The sequence below is a fragment of the Leptosomus discolor genome, chromosome 1 (assembly GCF_034619465.1).
Source record: "Leptosomus discolor isolate bLepDis1 chromosome 1, bLepDis1.hap2, whole genome shotgun sequence".
Taxonomy (NCBI): Eukaryota; Metazoa; Chordata; class Aves; order Leptosomiformes; family Leptosomidae; genus Leptosomus; species Leptosomus discolor.
In genome coordinates, this window is record NC_141391.1 from 31,957,045 (window position 1) to 31,978,165 (window position 21,121).

Consider the following 21,121-nt stretch of genomic DNA (forward strand, 5'->3'; position numbering starts at 1 on the left):
GAGACATTAACCCCAGGCTACTCACCAGGGAGCGTGGTTCACCTCTTCTGACTTCAGCCATCTAAAACTTAGCTGTCTGGCTGCTTAGGGAATGTCTACCCTCCTAAATAAAAAAGAGCCAGGACTGAATTTGAGCTCCAAATCCCTGATTATCTGCCTAACTGGAGCACTGGCTGTGGTCCAGACCACCCCAGAGCTGTTACAGAGGAGGTTGGTGGATGCAGTCTAGTCTATGTTACCTAATCTTAGCTCCATGGCTTGCTCCCAGGCATTTTTCACCCAGTTGTATAGCTATAACCCTAAGGTACACCTACAGCATCAAATAATTTAGTTACCCCATTCATGCCCAGGTCTTGGCTCCCTAGTATCCCCATTGCACATATGTTGATTCACTCCTTGGTCTTCTTCTGGAATGAATTCCCCCAGGAAGAAAACCATGTTGTTTATCTGGGAACCACTCCCGTGAAAGACCTTTTATATCAGACAGCAGGTTTGGTTCCCTCATTCTGCACCTATATGGCATGCTCAGCCAAGAGCTGACATTAAGGTGGACCTCTAGCACCCATCTGATGCTGGAGAAGTAAATGAGCAGTTCTCCTCTGCATAAGGCTGCCATTGGGGTGTTCTTTAACCAGTGCCATTCCTGGAACTGTTACGTTGCTGCATGGAAGAAGAGAACTTGGACCATGATAATAAGCTTTGTCCTAGCCAAGTTTTATTTACTGTGCAAGCACAGAATGTAGACGGAGATCATCTATTCTGGACACGTCAAATTCATCCAGCTTTTCAGGATGTCCTGTCTGCAAAACTGTGAACAGAAATACGGGAAGCAAAAATTAGTAATAATGACATGAAGAGTCACTGGTACTTTTTCTTGAAAAGCTAAGCCAGTATGACATATGGAAAATACATGGATGTCAGAACATCACAGAAAAAAGGACGTGAAGCAGCACAAGCAATCTGAAATCCTTGGATGGATCAGATGTTAACCAAAGAGGTAGAGGCCAGTTGCGGAAGATAGAGACCTAGTTGATGTGCTCCATCTTGAAGTAGAGCGACAGCCCTCAATAGAAAGTAGGTATCACATCCCGTTTGATCCTTGTTTTCTCTGCTAGCAAATACCAGATAAAGAAACTTTGCTGCTCAGGATTTTTCCATTTGGACTTAATAATTTCACTCCCACTCCTCTCACCCAGCTTCATGCTTGTCTGTGATGTGCTATAGGAGTGCTGAATGTAGAGCACACTGCTGTAAATATTAGGGGATCACAAAAACTTTGTGTTTGGTGTTCTTTCTTATGTCTGCGGTTCATAGCCACAAGGAAATGACACAAAAGCTGAGATGACAACGTGACTTGTCAATATGAAAATGTCCAAAATGTACTTTATCCTTTTGTAGCTGGACAACATCAACATGAGCAGCACCTCCCCAGGGAGCTCTGCCATATTGACTTAGCCACCAGGAGCTTAGGGTTGAGGTGAGAGACAGTATTAAATTTTAACCACTCTTTAAATAACATTTTTGAAATCAATAATGTGGGTCCTGAACCCTCGGCTTTCCAATTGCATTTGGTTTCACTGTGGATGCCGTGAAGATGAAGTTTTACTTGCTCTTTTTTAGCCTATTTATCTGGATTCAAGAGAAGCATGTCTTCACTCTTCCAAGGTAAATACCTGCTGGTGCTACTGGGCTTTTAGTGTGTGGTGAGTGAGACAGGGAAGGTATTGAGGCAAAATAACTCCAAGTTGCATAAGAAAACATTTGGCAAAGGTTGACATTTATTTATTGCTCTTGTAATTTGATACGTGGTTCAATTTAACACATAGATGGTGGAGGAAATTAAATTATTCCAAGCCTTCTTTACATCCATAAATCCTATGTTTTTAATCATATTAAAACTATTCTTTTTGGTCTAAGTGCAAATCAATTCTGTTCATTCAGTGCTTTTGAATGCCAATAAAGGGCATTCTGAAACTTAATGGGAAAAAATAATTTGCTTCATTTGCCTTAAAACAAGATCTTAAATGAATTACTTCTTGAGGTAGAAAGAGAAACCATTTCAGAAAGTGCTAACAATCTGTTTTCTTTCTAAAGCAGCTTTTATGATTGTTTTTCCAGACATAAATCATTTCTGAATAACCATTTGGTATTTGTACAATGTTTCAGAAGCAGCTTTATTGTTACCTATCGATAAACTTCAGAAATGCCCTGAAACCAAATGCTTTCGTAAAACATGAGAACATATGTCAGAGATGAAGACAGGCAAAGTGCTTTTATTTTCTACATGTACAGCTGGTTTAAAAACCTGAAACATTTTAATAGGTAGGACTAAAAGGATAAGCCCCTCCTGTGCTGATATTAAGCAAGCTGAACAACCTACAGGATTAAACACAACCTGCTCCCAGGACTGAAATACTTACACAAATAATAGTGAATTATGTCTCACAGCCCTTCTGCAACCGGCAGACCTGTGATAAGTGAAAACCACTGAGTTCATGCCTTGAAAAGAGGATCTTTCATCTCCATTTCTGTTGCAATCATATTTTGTTGTGGATTGCTATGGAGGTGCGAGGGTTACAGTAGGGGGACAGTTAAACAAGTTTTTAGGGGAATTCAGTGGAGCAATATTTGTCTGTGCTACTTGAAGGTTCATTTATTTCATGTTTAAATAAAACACCGTATGGCTGACCCTTACAGAACAATATGGCATTTCCCACTGGAAAGCATGAGTCTAACCCTCCCAGCACCAGCTATGAAAATGGCTAAAATAATGAGATTTTAAAGGTGATATATTATATCTTGACTTTTTACTTTTGAGTCCTAGTGTTGGAGGAATTAATGGTCATGTATTAAAGCTTTCCTTTGCAAGGTTATAGTGTGATTACTGCACCTGGACTTCTAAGAAAAATACTGAACATATTGTGAGATTTCTGAAAGAGCTGACAACACTGGAAAGATACCTAGCTCACTTGTAGAGAAAGGGCAAGGCTGGAGGCTGTCGGAGACTCAGCAAGGTGGGAGAAAAGAGAGCGCCACAGGCAGACATCTGTAGGTATGTAGGTAGATGAACAGTTTACATGGTCCAGGAGGAAAGTAGAAGGTGCTGGCAGCACTCTTCTAGTGACACGACCTGCTGAGAGCTAGGGTAAGACATCCAGCTGGAGATATGTAGGGAGGTCTCTCTTTTGGAGATGTTAGTCAGAAAGAGCATGCAAGGTTTAAATGGAGCCAGGGTATGAGGACAAGGAGACATGTCCACTCTGATGCCTTGTTTTTGCAGGCCTGTGTGATATCTGATGCTGACAGCCTTCCTAGCAAATGAGAAATGCAATGGAGAGGAGAGGTGAAGCAACTGAGATGCCTGCAGAGAACCGGCATCGATTTATGTCTATCTGTGAGATAGTGGCCAGGGCCCCTGGATGGGATTCATCTGACTATACAGGCTTTCTGCACAGTTCTGCATAGGCTTGAGGGCAGAGAGGCTCTGCAGAGGGACCCGGACAGGCTGGATTGATGGGCTGAAGTCAACTGTATGAAGTTTAACAAGGCCAAGTGCCAGGTCCTGCTCTTGGGTCACAATGATCCCATGCAGCGCTACATGAGTGCAGGATGAGTGGCTGGAAAGCTGCCCAGCAGAAAAGGACCTGGGGGTGTTGGTCGACAGCCGGCTGAACATGAGCCAGCAATGTGCCCAGGTGGCCAAGAAGGCCAACAGCATCCTGGCCTGTATCAGCAATAGTGTGGCCAGCAGGAGTAGGGAGGTGATCGTGCCCCTGTACTCGGCACTGGTGAGGCCGCACCTCAAATACTGCGTGTGGTTTTGGGCCCCTCACTACAAGACAGACATTCAGGTGCTGGAATGTGTCCAGAGAAGGGCAATGAAGCTGGTGAGGGGTCTGGAAAACAGGTCTTATGGGGAGCGCCTGAGGGAACTGGGGTTGTTTGGCCTAGTGAAGAGGAGGCTGAGAGGAGCCATTCTTGCTCTCTACAGCTATCTAAAAGGAAGCTCTAGCAAGGCCAGTGTTGGTCCCTTCTCCCAAGTAACTAGTGACTGGACAAGAGGTACGGTCTTAAGTTACACCAGGGGAGATTTAGACTAGATATTAGGAAAAATTTCTTTACTGAAAGGGTAGTTAGGCATTGGAACAGGCTGCCCAGGGAAGTGGTGGAGTCACCATCCCTGGAGGTGTTCAAAAGGCATATAGATTTGATGCTTAGGGACAAGGGGGATAGTGATACAGTCCAGTGGGACCCTGGCAGAACGTTGGAGGAGGGGAGTGGGAGGGATCCTCTTAAGGACAAATTCAACGAGCAACCAGTGAGGCGGGACATGAGGACAGAAAGTGAAAGAAAAGAGGTGTGCTCAAGATGAATATGTCCAGCCGTACCAGGGCAACAGGCAGGGCAAGGAAGCTGGGGGTGGAGGGCTGTTTCTGAGATTGGTATAAAGGTGATAATGATTGCTTTTCTCTGGGTGTTTTCTGACAGGAGTGGGGCAGAAGACAGATGAAAGACAGTATAGTGCCAAATCAAAGCAGAGGAACTGAAACACCCAAAGACTACAATTTCAGCTGTTAATACTTCCCATGTTAAACATGACTACAAAAGCCAGGGCAGAATTTGGATCAGCTTGTTCAGTGTATTCAGGTCCTACCAAGGAAGGCAATAGAGGAATCACTGCTAGCTACCATCTGTCCACTACTTACCACACTCAGCTGAAATATTTGTGCAACAAATGGTGGGGTGCAAGTAGCTACCAGATTCCTCATTATGGTACTCTCAGGCTGTGGGAATCATAGGATGAAACCAGATGCAACTGCCCTTTTCTGGTCTCCCCTGTGAAAAGAGTTCCCCAGACACAAGAAGACAAATTCACTTTTAAAGTATCCCCAAACACATGCTTTGGAATGCACTTGCCTAAAGAAATGGGCAAACTGCCAACCCTGCCTATCCCTGATTGCTTTGTGATGCTTTGTCAAATGATGGTGGAAGCAAAAATGGGGATGGCATATTGTTGGTTCTGCATGAGAAACAACAGTGATTGCTTGGAGGCTGGCTAAAAGTAGAAAAGATGAATCACCTGGTTGCCAGATGCTGTCAGGTCTCTGCTTGAAATCAGTCACAACAACGAGTTGTGACAATCATGTTATGTAGCTTGAAAACACTAGTCCTAAGAGCCCTGTCTGTTTGCTTTTCAGACAGCCTTTGCAGACAGGGCTGGCAGGGACTTCCACAGTGCCTGGTTTATGCACTGCCACCAATTTCACATGATTAGAAGGCCAAGAACCACCCCAGACCAGAAAATGGAAATACGGGTCTGACATTCCCCTGAGTCTTCTCCTACACATGCAAGTTATTTTAACTATCTATCCAATGCAATTTTGAACTGCATGGCTTGTAGGGCACTGAAGATCAGCACTGGATTTACAATGCAAAGTGGTATTTTTTCTTTCCAGAAAGTGAATTTCACTTCTGCCACCGATAGTGAGGTCAGGCATGGAGTAGCTGGGAAATGCCATCTCATGTACAGCGTGTCTTGACCATGGGTTTCAAGTAGAAGGAGAATATAAGTTACTGGGCAAAGAGGGGGAGGTCAGTGATATAGATCAATGGAAACAACACCTAGCTGAGGGACAGAAATGAGGAAATCAGACAAACCAGACTGGAGTAAGAATGATGATGGTAGTAGCCTCTGCATATCTACAAAACATCATGTTTGGCTTTTGTCAGACTGGGAGGGCTCACATCTCTGCTGAATAGTGACTGAGAAAGAGAAACACAGGGTGGAACAGGCTAGTTTTTCATTCATGCTGCTACACTCCAGATTACTGGGGCTGGTTGCTGTTGTGCTGGTGTCAGCTCCCAGGAGTGATCTCAGAGTTCTGCAGTAGATATTGGCTACCAAAGCCCTGCACCACCTCTTTCATGGATTTTACTGATTGGCAGAAGCAGAGGCTGGAACAGGGCTCAGCATCTTCACTATTGAATCTTCTTGAAGTTCGTGGCAGCCAAGCCAGGGAAGATGAGAAAGGCCAAGCCTGCTTCTCTACTTCTGCATGACCTAGAGTAGTACCAAGTACCTGTGCTTTACCTAAATACCCTTGTTTTTCAGGGACGAAGTTTTGTGGGCTCTCCCACAAACAGACAAACAGGTTGAAGCCCTTCAGGATTTACTGAACACCACTGAGGTAAACAGATCTCTCTGTCTCTCTGGTCTCTAGGCCAAATCCTTCCCCCAAGTGCACTAATACTGTTTCCTGCCCTGGTTAGCCCACTTACATTCATTTGTCCTAATAGAGCAACTCAGAAAATGCTTGGTTTTCATTGCTCTGCCACCTTCTGATTTACATGAGGAGACCATTCCATCATGTTATAGTAGTGTATTATATCAGAGCTCAGATTTCTGCAATTGATTTTGTGTATTAAGTCACTGCAAAATTGACAAAGCACCAACACACAGTAAGTATAAATACATTTGCTAGGGAACCTCAGCACTTTAGACCAATGCAGTCTTGACCTATATGACTGGCACAGCTTTGAAGATCAGGGCTGGATTTTTCCAGTACTTTTCTTAAAGCAGCATTTAGAAGCTAAAAATCTCTTAAGCAATACTTTTTTTTTTAATTACTTCTATCTTCCATTAAAGAATAGAGTATTTAATTAAAATGGGGCATCTTCCTTTTCAAAAGCATTTGCCCAATCACACCCTGCCCCCAGTGTGATGCCAACACTCTGCAACAAAGGTGTAACCATTCCCTCGACCAACATAATTTACAGGATGATCGAGGATATGTCTCAGATGACAGAGCATTTAACGGTGCCTATGCCCAGTCTTTCTCTGTCTTTCTTTGCTCCTATTCATTTTATGTCCACCCCAAAATCCTCCTAGTCTTCTGCTGTCCCTACTAGCATCTTCTGATCCTTTTCTTCAGTTCTCACAAACCTGGATAACCTTTCCTTGCTCTTTTCCACCTCCATAAGTCAACTCACATATCCATCTCCTTTGCTGTACCAAAATAAACTCCCCTCCTCCTTCTTTTCCTCACCACTGTCATTCTTCACTTTCTTGCACACAGAAGCCCCAAGAAGCCATGAAGAACAACTGCAAAAACCTGAAACAAAGGAAATGCTTTGTTCTTACAGCACACACATTGCATGTAGCATGCATCAGAATACCCACATGCAGGAACAATAGTCTTTTGTATTTGCCCCTGGAGCAGTATTGACCGTTGCTGATGACAGGTAAAGAGACCAATAATCATATGCATTATCAAAGTTTCCCATGAACAAAGTTTCCAATGTCCCCATCCATCTGCCACCTCAGCTGTGTCAATCCAGAGTTCCTTAGTCTTCCTTACTCTCAGTTCAAAGAATGCCTACACCAAAGAGAAACTAAATCTGAACTGGTGCACATCAGTGCAGACAGCAGGCTGCACAGGGAAATCAGTGCTGGGGAGCTAAGCATCCAGCTTGCTTCTTGGGTGGGTTTTCCAAACAGTATGAGCCATGTGATGCTGTCACTACCCTGCCAATAAGTGTGAGATGGCTACGCTGAGACTAGCTCAGCCATTTGTATAGCACATTGCAGTAATATACGCAGGGACCAAATGATTTACCATTTATTGTTCCAAAGGCTGGATTAAAAGCATGGATGAGCTTTCTGTATGATTTTGCAGACACGTTCTCTCTGAGAAATGAGTGCGGTAAACAGTTGACACCTGTTACACGCCTGGAAACATGGTGCCCAAAGTTGAATATAATATTCCTGGTGCAACTGCACCAGAAAGGAAAAAAAAAAAACCTATTGTCTGGTGACTCCACACTGCACATCTTCAAAAATGCATCCAAGAATTATGTTGACCTTTTTCACATTGTAAATTCATGCCTGATTTTCTGCTTACTGTCACCCCTAGATCTCTTGGTATTATTGGTTCTGAAGTTTCAGTCTTTTATTGAATATGTTGGCTTCTGATTTTCCTATTGTAAAAGATTTAATTTTACCAAGAAGAATCTCATTTTGTTATTTTCCTCCCATTTCTAATCTCTGTATTGCTGACTTATATTCAAACCCCTTCTGGCATTTATTTCCTCCCTGATCAAAGTCATCAGCGAGTACAATAACTACAAAGACTGGTCTGATCTTCATTAATTCTCCAAATACCCTTAGGGAAAATACCTCTCAGCAGACTTGAAAACATGTAACATAATAACCAGCTAAATACATCTATTATACTAGAAATACTATCCCAGAAAAGGTTATGTTCCTGTCTTTGTTCTTGATTTATGAAATTATGTGAAGAAGTCATTATAAACATTTCTTAAACACACACGTTTCATTTCCAGCAGTAGCAGAATGCTATAACACAACACAGGGAACGTTAAACTGCTTGTTACAAATGGTCTCTTAAATTGAAAACATATGCTTTGATTATTTTCAAAATACTTACTATATGTTAGTAAGAATATTTTTTCTTTCCTCAGTAAAAAAAAAAAACAAACAAACTTTTTTTGAAACTTTGCAGGTCATTCTCTGGCAACCTGTTGTGGTTGAAAATATCAAGAAGGACAGAGAAGTCCATTTCTATGTCAGAGCATCCAGCATAAATAGCATAAAAGCTCAGTTAAGGCAACTAACCATTCAACACAAGTATGTATTTTTTTATTTGTTGTCATGAATATTTCTGTAAAGTTGTTTGTCATCTGTTTAACAAGAGGTTGTGCTCTTTCTTTGGTATTCAGAGTCTCCATGGGAGATGTTCAAGGACTTATTGAAAAACAGACTATCAATGACACAGTCAACCCACGCAGATCTTCATCATATTATGAAAACTACCATTCAATGAAAGAAGTAAGATATTTTTGTTGCAATCCTCTGTAGATTCAAGGGGTGAAATTTGTCTCATGTTTGAGAATGGAGATAGGGAAAGAAATCATCAACAGGTGAAACATGAAATGAACAATAATTTAACTAAACAGAACTAAAGAGGAATTTCAGGGCTATATTTGGACTGTGTTGTGACTGTACTTTGCTGTTTGTTTTAAGAGAAATTAGAGTCAGGCAAGTGGTAAGTGGACTGAATTGCTAGTTCTTCCAGCAGGATTTTTAGAGGAAGAACGAATTTAAGTCTAGACCACTTTCAGGGACGAAGGTAAACAACAGGGAGAAGATCTATTTACTAACTTCATCCTTGCAGATATATCGTTGGATGGAAGAAGTAGTGAAGGTCCATTCTGACCTCCTCCAGAAAATATATATTGGATCATCATATGAAAAACGACCACTTTATGTTCTGAAGGTACAGCTGTGACTTACTGCAAAAACTTTGCAAGTACTAATGCAAGCATGTGACAAGGTTTGGCCAGAAGCTTTCTTAAATCTATACTTCTACGTGTATTTTTGTGGGTTTTAGAAGTTTCTTAAATTCTTCTAGTAAGGTGCATTACCTTTGCAAAGGCATTTGACCACATTGGGTTCCTTGTTGGGTCACAAAGAAGTTATCACATCTAGGCCATCATCCAAAGGCATGAAATACTGGCATGGTGGATACCCTCCTCTGTTGATTACAAAACCAATCTAGTTTGTTGCCCTGTGTAGTTGGTGATCTACTCACTTGACCTCAGGTCTTGCTGTAGTCTTGGTGACTATGTTAGGAGCTTGCTGCAAGCAGTCCAAGTACGGCTCTCTGACTGTATGCCAACATCACTGACAACAGTATCCTAGCCCAGGATCAGTCTAAGTTCTCCCTACAAGACAGGTGCTTCTTCTTCCGTCTTGGTTACCCTTTTCACTTCCACTTTTATGTGGTACACTTTACAATGGTGACATTTTAATATGACTTTTCTTTTGTCAGCTTTCTAAAAGACAGGAAAACTCCAAAAGTGCCATATGGATCGACTGTGGTATCCATGCTAGGGAATGGATTTCTCCTGCGTTTTGCCTGTGGTTCATAGGCCATGTGAGTAGATAATCACATCTAATTACCGTTCTCAAAGCAAAGCAAAAAAAAATCTTTATGCCATTTATCTTCTCTGTCCAATTTTTCTCTAAGCTCCATAAAGTCTTAATCCATTTACTTCCGCAACACCAACACATGAGATTTGTGTCGAAGTTGCACACATAGCAGTGAGTGTGTGTGCGTGTATTGTGTGTCAGCATATGGAGGGGGGTGTGTGTGAGAGACAGAAATTCATATGGACCAAATGCAAAAAGGCTCAAATGTATTCTCAAGTACGAAAGAAACTTCAAAGTATGTGCAGCAAACTCAGCAGGGAAGGTTACAATTACAAACAGTCAGGGACAGAGAGGGCATGCCAGGAAAAGCAAGTATTTGGTAATCTACTAGGGCTATGTCTATACTGCCACATGCATCCAAGGAATGATCTTGGCTCTGGGTCATGAAGCACATGGTGGCTCATGCCCATATTACTCCAGGTGGTAATGCCTGGAGTAGATCAGAGGACACCCAGAGTGAGCTCAAGCTATTCTACAACCCTTGGCTCTTCCCTATGCGCCTTGCTAGAGCAGTAATACTCCACACTTGCCTGCTCCAGGCATGGCATAGCTCCATACCAGCAGGCACACCAACAATCTACTTAGCACTTGCTGAGATGTGCCACCTGCTGCTGTGTCTGCTGCTACTGCTCCTCCACCTCCTACCTCCGCATTTTGTGTTTCTGCTCCTGCTTTTTTCTGGATCTGCCTCATTCAGAGAATGAGGCCACACAAGCCACCTTCTTCTGAAGGTACCATCCCTTCTAGAGACACCCTCATTTCAGACCTCCAGAACATGACCAACAACTGCCAGCCACACGCATAGTACCAGTTCATGGAAACTAAATCACTGATGGGATGAGACTGTAGTATGGGCTTAACCTGACCAGCCTTGATGAGCAGCCACAGACCAACAGTCACACCTGATCTTTGCGGAGATCGAAGCACAGACTCAGGCTGAGGCTGAGACAGCAGCTGAGACACCTTTATTCAGCAGGCACACTTACTTATACCCAGCTGAGATACTATATTTAGCAGCAACCTATTTATACCCAGCTGAGATAGTTTATTTAGTAACAAACTTATTTATACCCTCTTGTGAGTCCTCGTAACTGTTATGTTCCCACAGCTTCTTGCTGACCAAAGCAATAATGCTTGGCTGGCTTCCATAGGTTGTTTCTGACCTGACTCCTACAGATCTTTAGTGTCTTTAATATCTACACTGCTCAGGATAGTGAACAAAGGTGCACCAAAAGATACAACATCCATGGTTTGCACCTGCATCTTAACATATATTGCCTTGGTCTTTCTGAATTTAAGGCACCTCTTTTGAACTCAGCATGCCGAGCTGCTAGCCCAGTTCCTAGTAGGGATCAGGAAAAGGCTCCTAGTGCCTTTCTGGGCTAGGCAAGGTTGCCCAGCTTGCTCAGTTAATGCTCTGAGATATTATTTATTGTTACTTTTTCACAAAAGCAAAGTTCACAGTAAAAATAAGCTAGATGAGATTGAGACTTCACAATCACCAGTACTGTAGTCAGGAAACAACATAGATGAGTCCTTAGAACATGAATTACTATTCGATCATGATGGAACTAAATAATGATAATAATAATAGTAGGAAGAAATGTGTTTATTTCTGTCTTCAGTCACAACTATAAAACCTCAATGACTATAACATTTGAAAGCAGATTGCAGGAGTTAGGGACAGATACAGCCGAATGTACCTTGTGACCCACTGATAATCCCAGCCTTCAAGGTTCCCTTGGAGAGAAATGCATTTGCCCTTTTTATGCTGCTCCAAATAATTACCAGCTGTGCTGTCACTTTGCCAGTGACATGTCCCTCCAGCATTTTCCAGAAGTAACAAGCTGAACACTTATGTTCTCCATCCCCTTGATCTAATTTATCTGTTTTAAATTAAAATTTTATTTCTATATCACTTCACAAAGTAACATTTTATAACCTGACATTAATACACATCTGCACACACAAAGATCATGAACTCTCTCTAGCAAATCCTAGGCATTCTTTATAATGGGTCCGCTCTTTATCATTTAATTTTGTTGTTAAGATTGTGGAAAGATTGACATTTCTTATTTAATCACAGAAAGTCCATTGCCTGAGGAAAACGAGGAAGGATTTAAATCGAAAGAAGGTGGTTTAAGTAAGGCATAAAGAAAAAAAAAGATATGATTGAGGACTTAATCTATTCTAATAGTAACAAAACCACTTATCTAGGTTAAAATTTATGCCTGTGTCGTGGACCAACAACCAGGTTATGTATCACTAAAGCCTTCAAAATAGTCTGTGAGGCAAAATTAGCAATGTAGGTCTTACTGGCTCTTGGCATACAAGTGCATTGAACTCACAGTGTAACCAGAAGAAGTAAAGTTATGTACAGTAGCCATTTGAAATGTTACTTGTTATTTCTGGGCTTGCTTTATTTTATGATACTTTTGTGGTATTTTGGGTGGAAGGGAGGGTTCCTATCATTTATACAAGAAGCAAAAGCTCAAACCTTCCTATTAATAGGGTTCAACTCTATCTCATGACCACTTGTTAACATAACAGGACTGATTGACTGTATCAACTCGATTCCTACCCTCTCCCTGGCACTTCTAACCAAAGAGCTACTTTGCTATTTAGCAATTTCTGTGATGTGATGTGCCTCTACCAGGAGGTAGAACGGTCTGACAATTGCACAGTTATCTTACAACGCCATGAGGTTCCTTTCTAGGAAGGTAAGAAAACCACTATTATGAATGCTTTCAGTAAGTTTCACCTGTGCTTTATAGGCAACCCATGTGCGTGAGAGAGATCAGACCATGACAGCACTTCTGGAGAACTTTGATTTCTACGTCATGCCTGTGATGAACGTGGATGGCTACGAGTACACGTGGAGCCATCCCTCTGTACGTAGAGCTTTTTTGACAGGGTGTGCAACATACTGATGTGCTATTTATGGTAACTATCAGTGTGCATGCTTAGGGCAATATTTCCATCCTGGAACTGCGCACCTCAAACTCTTAATCTGTGCCTGGAATTTCTGCATCTCTGCCCTATTTAAACCACAACAAATACTGCAACTAATTGGCATTTGACCCACAGTACCTTTGTGTCTTCCAACCTGCTGGAAATTAATTTGGAAATGAGAGAAGCTCATCCCAGGATTTTAATACTTCCAGATGTCAGGGAATGGCTGTGTCAGCCTTCAGCAGCAAGCTTACAAATACTGGCACAATGCAGCACAAGCTGAATAGCATGCTGCATCATGCAGAGCACAGCCAGTAACTCACTCCTTCCTCCGACAAGGTAGCCCCTTTCTCTGAGTGCTTTATGTTTCAGAAAAACAAAGGTACAACAGGTACCTTTTGTCCAGGATTTTCTTTATTGCTTGGAAATCCCAAGCCATTGAGACGGGTTTTTTTTGATTTTTAGACCCTTCACACAAGCAAAAAAAAAAATCTCCTCCACTCTTACTCAATCTTCAACCTAGCTTGGCTCACATTTGGATAACCTACACGTATTCTGCTGCTTACCCAACTTCCAACTTTCCACATGCTGTCAGCAATGCCTAAAGAAAGGCTGTCTTGGACTTCTAAACTCACATACCTGGCCAAACCATATGTCTTCTCGCCTCCTTCCACAGTCCAAACCCATTGAAATCAGACCAGATGTGACCACTTCTTATCCTACCCCAAATTTCATTTTATCGTCCAGCCTCCCTGGCAATCAGCTTGTGGTTTTATAATCTTTCTTGGTCTTTTGCCTCTTCATTGGCATATGACCTGTAGACACACAAGTGGGAAGTCAGATTTAACTAACCAGTGAGATGGTTCATCACTTATCTATTACCCTGAACATGTCTTCTGTGTCTCTTTCCATAGAATCGGCTGTGGAGAAAGAGCCGCTCATCACACAGTAACAGCAAGTGCATTGGTACTGACATGAACAGGAATTTTGATGCACACTGGTGTGGTATGACATCATTTCCTTCCTATTGTACCCCTGCTTCACTTTTAGCCTTTAAAATTATTGAAAAATGTAAGATTAATTTAATTTTAGCCTTTAAAATTTTGAAAACATCTTCATTTACCATTTCACAAAGCTGATGCAAAGACAAATGCACTGAATATCTGTTATGAACCAGTGAGCACTTCCTCACCTTGAGACAGTTTTTATTGGGACTCAAGATTTTTCCTCCTCAGATGCCACACCAAAGACTAACCTCTTCCCGGCATGATGACAAGAGAGAGGGGGACCAGGACCCTGGATCCTGCCCCTTACATCACACCATGACACACCTGGTGCAGGCTGCTGGTGGGAAGGAGGAAAGAGGTGGCCCTTGCCTTGTCACCCAAGGCCTGTCACACCATCCAGTTAAGCAGATGCTCCACCACATTGTATGAACTGATCACCTCAGTCATCCTTCACTAATGCCTCGTTGACCAAGATTTTTTGGCTCTCAGTGTTTGTTGTCAAGGCTACATTTAAATAAATGTCACATGTACTTCCCTGCAGACACTTTAGTACTTGACAGATTTTTAATAGTCTGCAGAATTACCTATCTTAAAAAGTTACCCTACAGATCAGATCTGGCTTCACTCAGTACCGACACTAACGTCCTGTGTGACTTTCAGTCATTTTAGTCCATTGCTAAACTGGGAATAAAGATGTTTATTTGCCATCCATGGCTATTATATAGGAAAACCTATGAATTTTTTCAGGCACAATATTACGAAGATGGGGACCAAATACACAGATTTAAAAGTGATATTCAGTATAAATATGTCATAAAAACAGAACTTCGAGAAGTCTGAAGAAATAACAGCAAAAAACTTTGTGATACAGATACTAGTTTCAGGGAAACGTTATATAATGTAATTCATTCAACTCGTCAAGCACTTTTGGTGGTGAAGAACTGCTGAAGCAGAGACATGATTCTACTTTACAAAGAGTAGAAGAATACAGGTATATTAGAAAGTGCTTCCTCTCTTAGTCGGTCTTTGGACAAAATGTACACCTTCTTACAGGACAAAACCAGAACACCTTACTTGAGTAACTAGGGAAGTATTCATACTGTTTTCAGCCATGCTATGCTACTCTCTTAGACATGGCTGAAAACACAGAAGAGAGAAGCCTCAGCACTTCGCAGTGTCCTTGGAGAGAAAAAACTGTAGAGATGAATCTAAGCACTGAAATCAGGTGCTTACAATAGCTTAGACGATTGTACAGATCTTCCTAGGTTTCTATGTCTTTCAGTTATACAGTCAGTAAAATGCTGCAAAACAAACCCCTGTTTTTCTTAATTAGCATAAAATATTGTTTATACTGATTGAGATAAATTAGCAGCTAATTGCAATGGTTGAATAGATTTGATCCAGAACATATTAATTAGAATCTCAATTATTGCTGTAGCTGTGTGAAACATCAGGAGTTCAACAGGACCCTCAGAAGAACCAAGCTTGAGTTTTATCACTTTATAATACTGTTGTAACTACTATTAGCTGTGTCAATTGAATAAAATATCCAATTGTGTTCATTTGAAATGACCACAAATTGCTGGGAACTTGCTATTTAAGCTTTACTCACATACTTCTAAACAGAGAAGCGTTCTTGTTAGGGGTGCCAAATGTTCAGACTTCCACTGGCTTCAGATTTGCTTATGAATACATTTCGTGCCACTGCAAAATTCTAGGTTTTAGATCTATGCTTTTAATTAGAAATGTACCACTGTGTTTATCTGTTCTTCCTCTTCAGCTGCTCAGATAACAACTTTATGAACTTTATGAACAAAGCCCAGATGGCTTTTATGATGAGCAATATATACTAAATGCACTGATACCTTACACTTTTATACCAATAAAATGCAAAATTACTCCACTAATGCACTAACTTGGAATATGCTCTGTAGAACTAAATTTGACTGGAACCAGGACTTAAATTTTTCTCCACATTTTCCATTTCATTTCCTTAGACAGCTGTTCTCAGTATGATCAAGAATTTAAGAAAGCAGACAGAACGTTCACCCAAGATTGCCATCCAACAGATTCTTCACTGCCTTTTTCCTTGGACAGTACTCGCTTCTGTGCAAACCCGAACAGTGTAAAATTTAACATTTTCATTTTGTCACTTTTGCATGATTTCACATACATGCCAGGAATTGTTTGTATTTCCTCCTCTACTGTATGATATTATATGATAATAACTGGTGTTGCTTCTACAGGGCTGCTACTCTGCAGATGTAACTGGAATTACTGATGTCTGGAAGACGGACATCTGTTAAAGTCTCCCAATGCCCAGGGATGAAGAAAGTCTTGAGGGTGTTAAAGTACTCAGTGAGCTTTATTCCCGAGTTAGATTTAAGGATAAAATGTCCATTTAAACTACAGATAGTAGCAAAGAGAAAAATTTACAAAATGTATTAAAACATGAAGCTGACATTTAACATTAAAGATCCTAGCTGCTTCCAGAAAGTTAACTGGTCTTATTCTGAAGATAGCAAAAATGAATCATAGTTGTCCTCTTGGTAACTTGTTCCAGTGCCTAGTTTTCCTCATTCTTAAAAACCTTCCTTTTGATTTGTGTTTCTTCAACTTCCAACTGGCAGTTTGCTTTCCCCCCACAAGATTAAATAATCACTTAGAACTGCCTTTTCCCTGTAGTACTTCTAGATTTTTAAGAAGGGACCTCACAATTTTGTTCTTGATGAATTTGAACAAAGCATACTCACCTCTCCTCAAAGACTTTTTATCCAGTCTTTGAATAATTCTTTTTTCTTCACCTTCTCCAATTTTTTTTCAAGAGTTCAGTAGGTGAGAAATCCTAGTAGGCTCACACTGATTTCTACAAGCATGGGAGTTCTTTCCATAGCAAGATGGAGTCCACGATTTCTTGTGTATAAGCATCATACTATGCGATGAACGTTAGTGCAGAAAGGACGAAGTTAAGGAGTAACACTATGTGCTCTTTTGCTACAGGGGAAGGAGCATCTCCCTATGAATGTCAGGAGATATACTGCGGACCCTACCCAGAGTCTGAGCCTGAAGTGAAAGCAGTGGCTCGCTTCATCAGAGATCACAAAGACATCATTAAAGCCTACATAACCATGCACTCTTACTCCCAGTTGGTGTTGTTTCCATATTCTTACACTATGGACAGAAGCAAAGACCATGATGAGCTGGTAAGTCTTCCCATCTCCTGAAGTTTCACATTTATTTCAGAACTTCTTAGCCTGCTTGCTTAGGCTTGTAATGAGGGAGTCACAGTGCTCTGAGCACCAAGAAACAGGAAATTAGATTTCTCCTGATGTTCTTAAGAACTTAAGTCTGGCTGGTCTAGCAGTGTGCAAGCCAGCAAGCTTCTCCTGAAGACTATGGAAAAATGAAAATATGTATTCCAGAGTGATAACATATCAACAACCCCTGATATTCTGAAGCTGCTGCTAAAAGATCAAAGTCTTGTTTTTTCGGACACCTTGAAAAGATATTTGTGCAAATTCCTGGTTATGCTACAAGGTTTACACAAACTCTGAAACTACTTGGGTGTGTAACTCTGAGAAATACCCTCCACATACTTAAGCAATGAGGTATTCTGGTGGACACTTGATACTTCTATTAAGAATTTTGCTAGGTATACTTATTCAAAATGTTTTTTTTGGTAGGATGGAAAACATATCCTGCTTATGTAGAACTTTACATTCTTGAGCCACCAAATCACACAGTAAAAGCTCTCCTAGAAGACAGACAGAGTTCAAAACAGAACAAGTACCTGCTGCTTGTTCCCACTGACCATAAAACTCTGTGTTTGTCTGGATCTGGAAAGGATATCCAGGCTAAAATGGGATTTGCTAACACAGAGTCATTAAGCCATAAGAGTACGTGGACAGCTTAGTCATATTCTTCTTGTGTAAAGACATCAAATTCCCTAGAGCAAGGAATTCCATTTCCTGCACTTCCTATCCCACTTTCGGTGTTTCCTAAGCTCCAAGTGCTCAGGCAACAAATTATTTTATTTGCAGCACGGGGTCCTGCCTAGCAGCAAAAAAGGAGGAAAAATCATGTAAAGGAGACCAGAAAGCAGGTTTGCAGGCTTTGGGATTCGCCATATGGGAAGACAGCATATGTCTGAGGTGGACAGGTCATTTCATATGCTTTGTGACATAAGGACAGACAGTAAGAGAGATTATAAAGCTACAGGATTGACATTCACACGCACTGCTGTCATTTTTACTGCTTTTCAACCTCATGCATCTCCCATGTCACTTAACATTTTATTTTCAAAAACCATATTTAAAAAAAAATAATTTAAAAAATAAATGTTGTATAGGTAAAAAGCACACAATTAATGCATTGGAAGCATCCTACTTTGTTAGACAAAACCCCAGACAGTCCAATATAGCATTTTCATTGGTAGCTAGTGCCAGCGTGTTCAGAAGGAGAAACAACAGAAAAATCCAGTAATGTAAATACAGAACAAACTAACTCCAAACAACAGATATTCTTATACTGTCTAGGTTACTGTTTGATTTCCTGAAATAGACTGGTTTATATACTGCAATAAAACAGATGCAGTTGTGAGAGAACAGTAATAATGCATTTGTGATTCCTTCCCTGTAAAGCAGAGAGATGCACTAATTCTGGGCATTTAAAGTCTTCTTCATGGTTTAAGAGTAGAATTCCCTCAATGAAAATCTTTTTCTGCTGTTTTTGTCAATACTACATAAATCAACAGCGACCTAAATACTGTGGTGGAAACAGAAAAACATGAGACAAGTGGGAACAAATGATTTGACAGCAGTTTGCTGCCTGAAATGGTAGTAAGGTTCCGTCCGTATTTTTAATCTAGATATAGCAGAAATGCAATCTGTAGCATGGGCACATGCTGAAAAATTTAACCACGTTCTGTGGGGTTTCTAGAGCCTTTCATAAGAGTGTTTAACTAATGCGAGATCCAGAGCACAGTGTAAGTAAATCCTAACAGCATATATATGAACTATTATCACAAGTCTATAAAACAAATGATTTGTTTAATTTCAGGAAAGTCTGGCAAAGAAAGCAGCTAAAGCTATAAAGAGAACAACAAGGAAAACTTACAGACTTGGTGCTGGTGCACAAACAATTTGTAAGTATGACTTTACCACAAGAATAGGCATGACAGCCTATCCTCGCTAGCATCAGAAGACAGCTTTTGAACAGAAAAATGAAGTCCTGGTTTCAGATAATTTCTGTTTTCCCTTCCTCACACAGATTTAGCTCCTGGAGGTTCAGATGACTGGGCTTACGACCTTGGCATTAAATATTCTTTTACCATTGAGCTTCGGGACACAGGAACTTACGGATTTTTGCTTCCTCCTCAAGAAATTAAACCAACTTGCATAGAAGCACTTTCTGCTGTCAAAGAGATAGCTCAACATGTTCTTCAAAATTTGTGATGCTGAACATACTTTATTCCAGCATGACTGTACCTAGTTAGCTCAAATAATAATGAAAAAAGCTCACTGCTTTATTTATATTATTTATATACTAGCAAGAAAAGAATGACTGTACCCTCTATACTTTTATTTAGAATACATCAGTTTTTTTCAACCATACTTACAAGCCTATACCTACAACGGTAGTTCATATACCTATATGTAGTGCACGCTATAAGGGTAAAATAGCCTAGGTAATCTTAAATCCCTCTAGATGGTGGGAACTCCAGGTGATGTAGCATCAAATGGGCCTCTGATTGACATGTGGCATGCTGGGCAGACCCCATAAATAGAAAAGATCCCCATTTTTGTAATTTGAGCTATTATAGAATTTCCTTAAAAGAAAACAACCCTATTCATAGTTTCCACTGTCAGACAAAGGATATTCACATGAGACCTTCTTGCTGCACGTTTAGCAAGAGGCAAGGACACACAGGCGGCCAAATCACTGACACCAAGTGAGAGCTGCCCACAGGCAATTAGCTTGCAAAGTTTATTTATCCTGCACAACATAGGCCTGAAGACTTTACACCAAGGCCTGTAGTGACAGGACCAGGGGAAGTGATTTTAAACTGAAAGAGAGTAGTGCAAGTTCTTCAGAATGACTGTGTGGATCCACATTCAGTGTGAAGGTCACTGACATTTCTTTCATCCAAGCTGCAGAAAGTCAGTGTTCATTTTTTTCATTTCCATCTTGCCCCTGTGCTCAACAACACTGTGTCCAGCTCTGGAGCCCCCAGCACAGGAAAGACATGTTGGAGGAGGCCCAGAGGAGGGACACAGATGTGCTCAGGGGGCTGGAACACCTCTCCTATGAGGACAGGCTGAGAGAGCTGGGGTTGTTCAGCCTGGAGAAGAGAAGGCTCCAGGGAGACCTTCTAGCGGCCTTCCAGCACTTAAAGGGAGCCTACGGGAAAGGTGGAGGTGATCTTTTAGCAGGGCCTGTTGCAACAGGACAAGGGCTAATGGTTTTAAAGTAAAAAAGGGCAGATTTAGACTGGATATAAGGAAGACATTTTTGACGACGAGGGTGGTGAGACTGTCACAGGCTGCCCAGAGAGATGGTAGACGCCCCATCCCTGGAAACACCCAAGGTCAGGTTGGACGGGGCTCTGAGCAACCCGATCTAGTGCAAGATGTCCCTGCCCCTGACAGGGGCGTCGGACTAGGTGACCTTTAAAGGTTCCTGCCGACCCAACCCGTTCTGTGATTCTCCTTTGCGCTTCAGCCACACCGTTTACCATCCCCCAAGCCTGATCAGCCCAGACCGAGAAACTGCACCTGCAAACCCACGGAGTCCGGGCAAACCCCTGGGTCAGGCCCAAACCCGCCGGAACACGCCAACCCAGCGCGCCCCGGCCCCGCCCGAAGCTCCACGAACCGCCGCAGGGCGGGCGGGAACCTCCCGCCTTCTCCGCCCTCCTCCAACATGGCGGCGCTGCCGCTTCCGCCCGGCCCGCCGCCGCTGCCCTTCCCCCTTTGACGTCATCACCAGCGGCGGCGCGGCGGGCGGCGCGAGGGCCGCCGGGACGGGCGCGCGCGGCGGCGGTGGTGGCGGCGGCGGTTACCCAGCGGCCCCGGCGCGCGGGGGCAGGGCGGGAGCGGCGGGCGCCGTTGGGCTGCGGGAGCGGGTGGCGCTCCTCGTCTTCCTCTCCGTG

At 42.0% G+C, this 21,121-nt stretch overlaps 1 protein-coding gene across 1 annotated transcript; it reads left to right on the plus strand.

Annotated features, from left to right (window-relative positions):
• The first annotated feature begins 1,594 nt into the window (after window positions 1–1,594).
• CPB2 (carboxypeptidase B2) lies at window positions 1,595–19,424 on the plus strand. The gene is made up of 11 exons (XM_009950900.1): window positions 1,595–1,665; window positions 6,113–6,188; window positions 8,523–8,647; window positions 8,740–8,848; window positions 9,195–9,296; window positions 9,852–9,956; window positions 12,787–12,903; window positions 13,879–13,969; window positions 16,972–17,174; window positions 19,030–19,114; window positions 19,240–19,424. Exons 1-11 carry the CDS (start codon window positions 1,595–1,597, stop codon window positions 19,422–19,424), a joined length of 1,269 nt encoding a protein of 422 aa, XP_009949202.1.
• The last annotated feature ends 1,697 nt before the right edge of the window (window positions 19,425–21,121 follow it).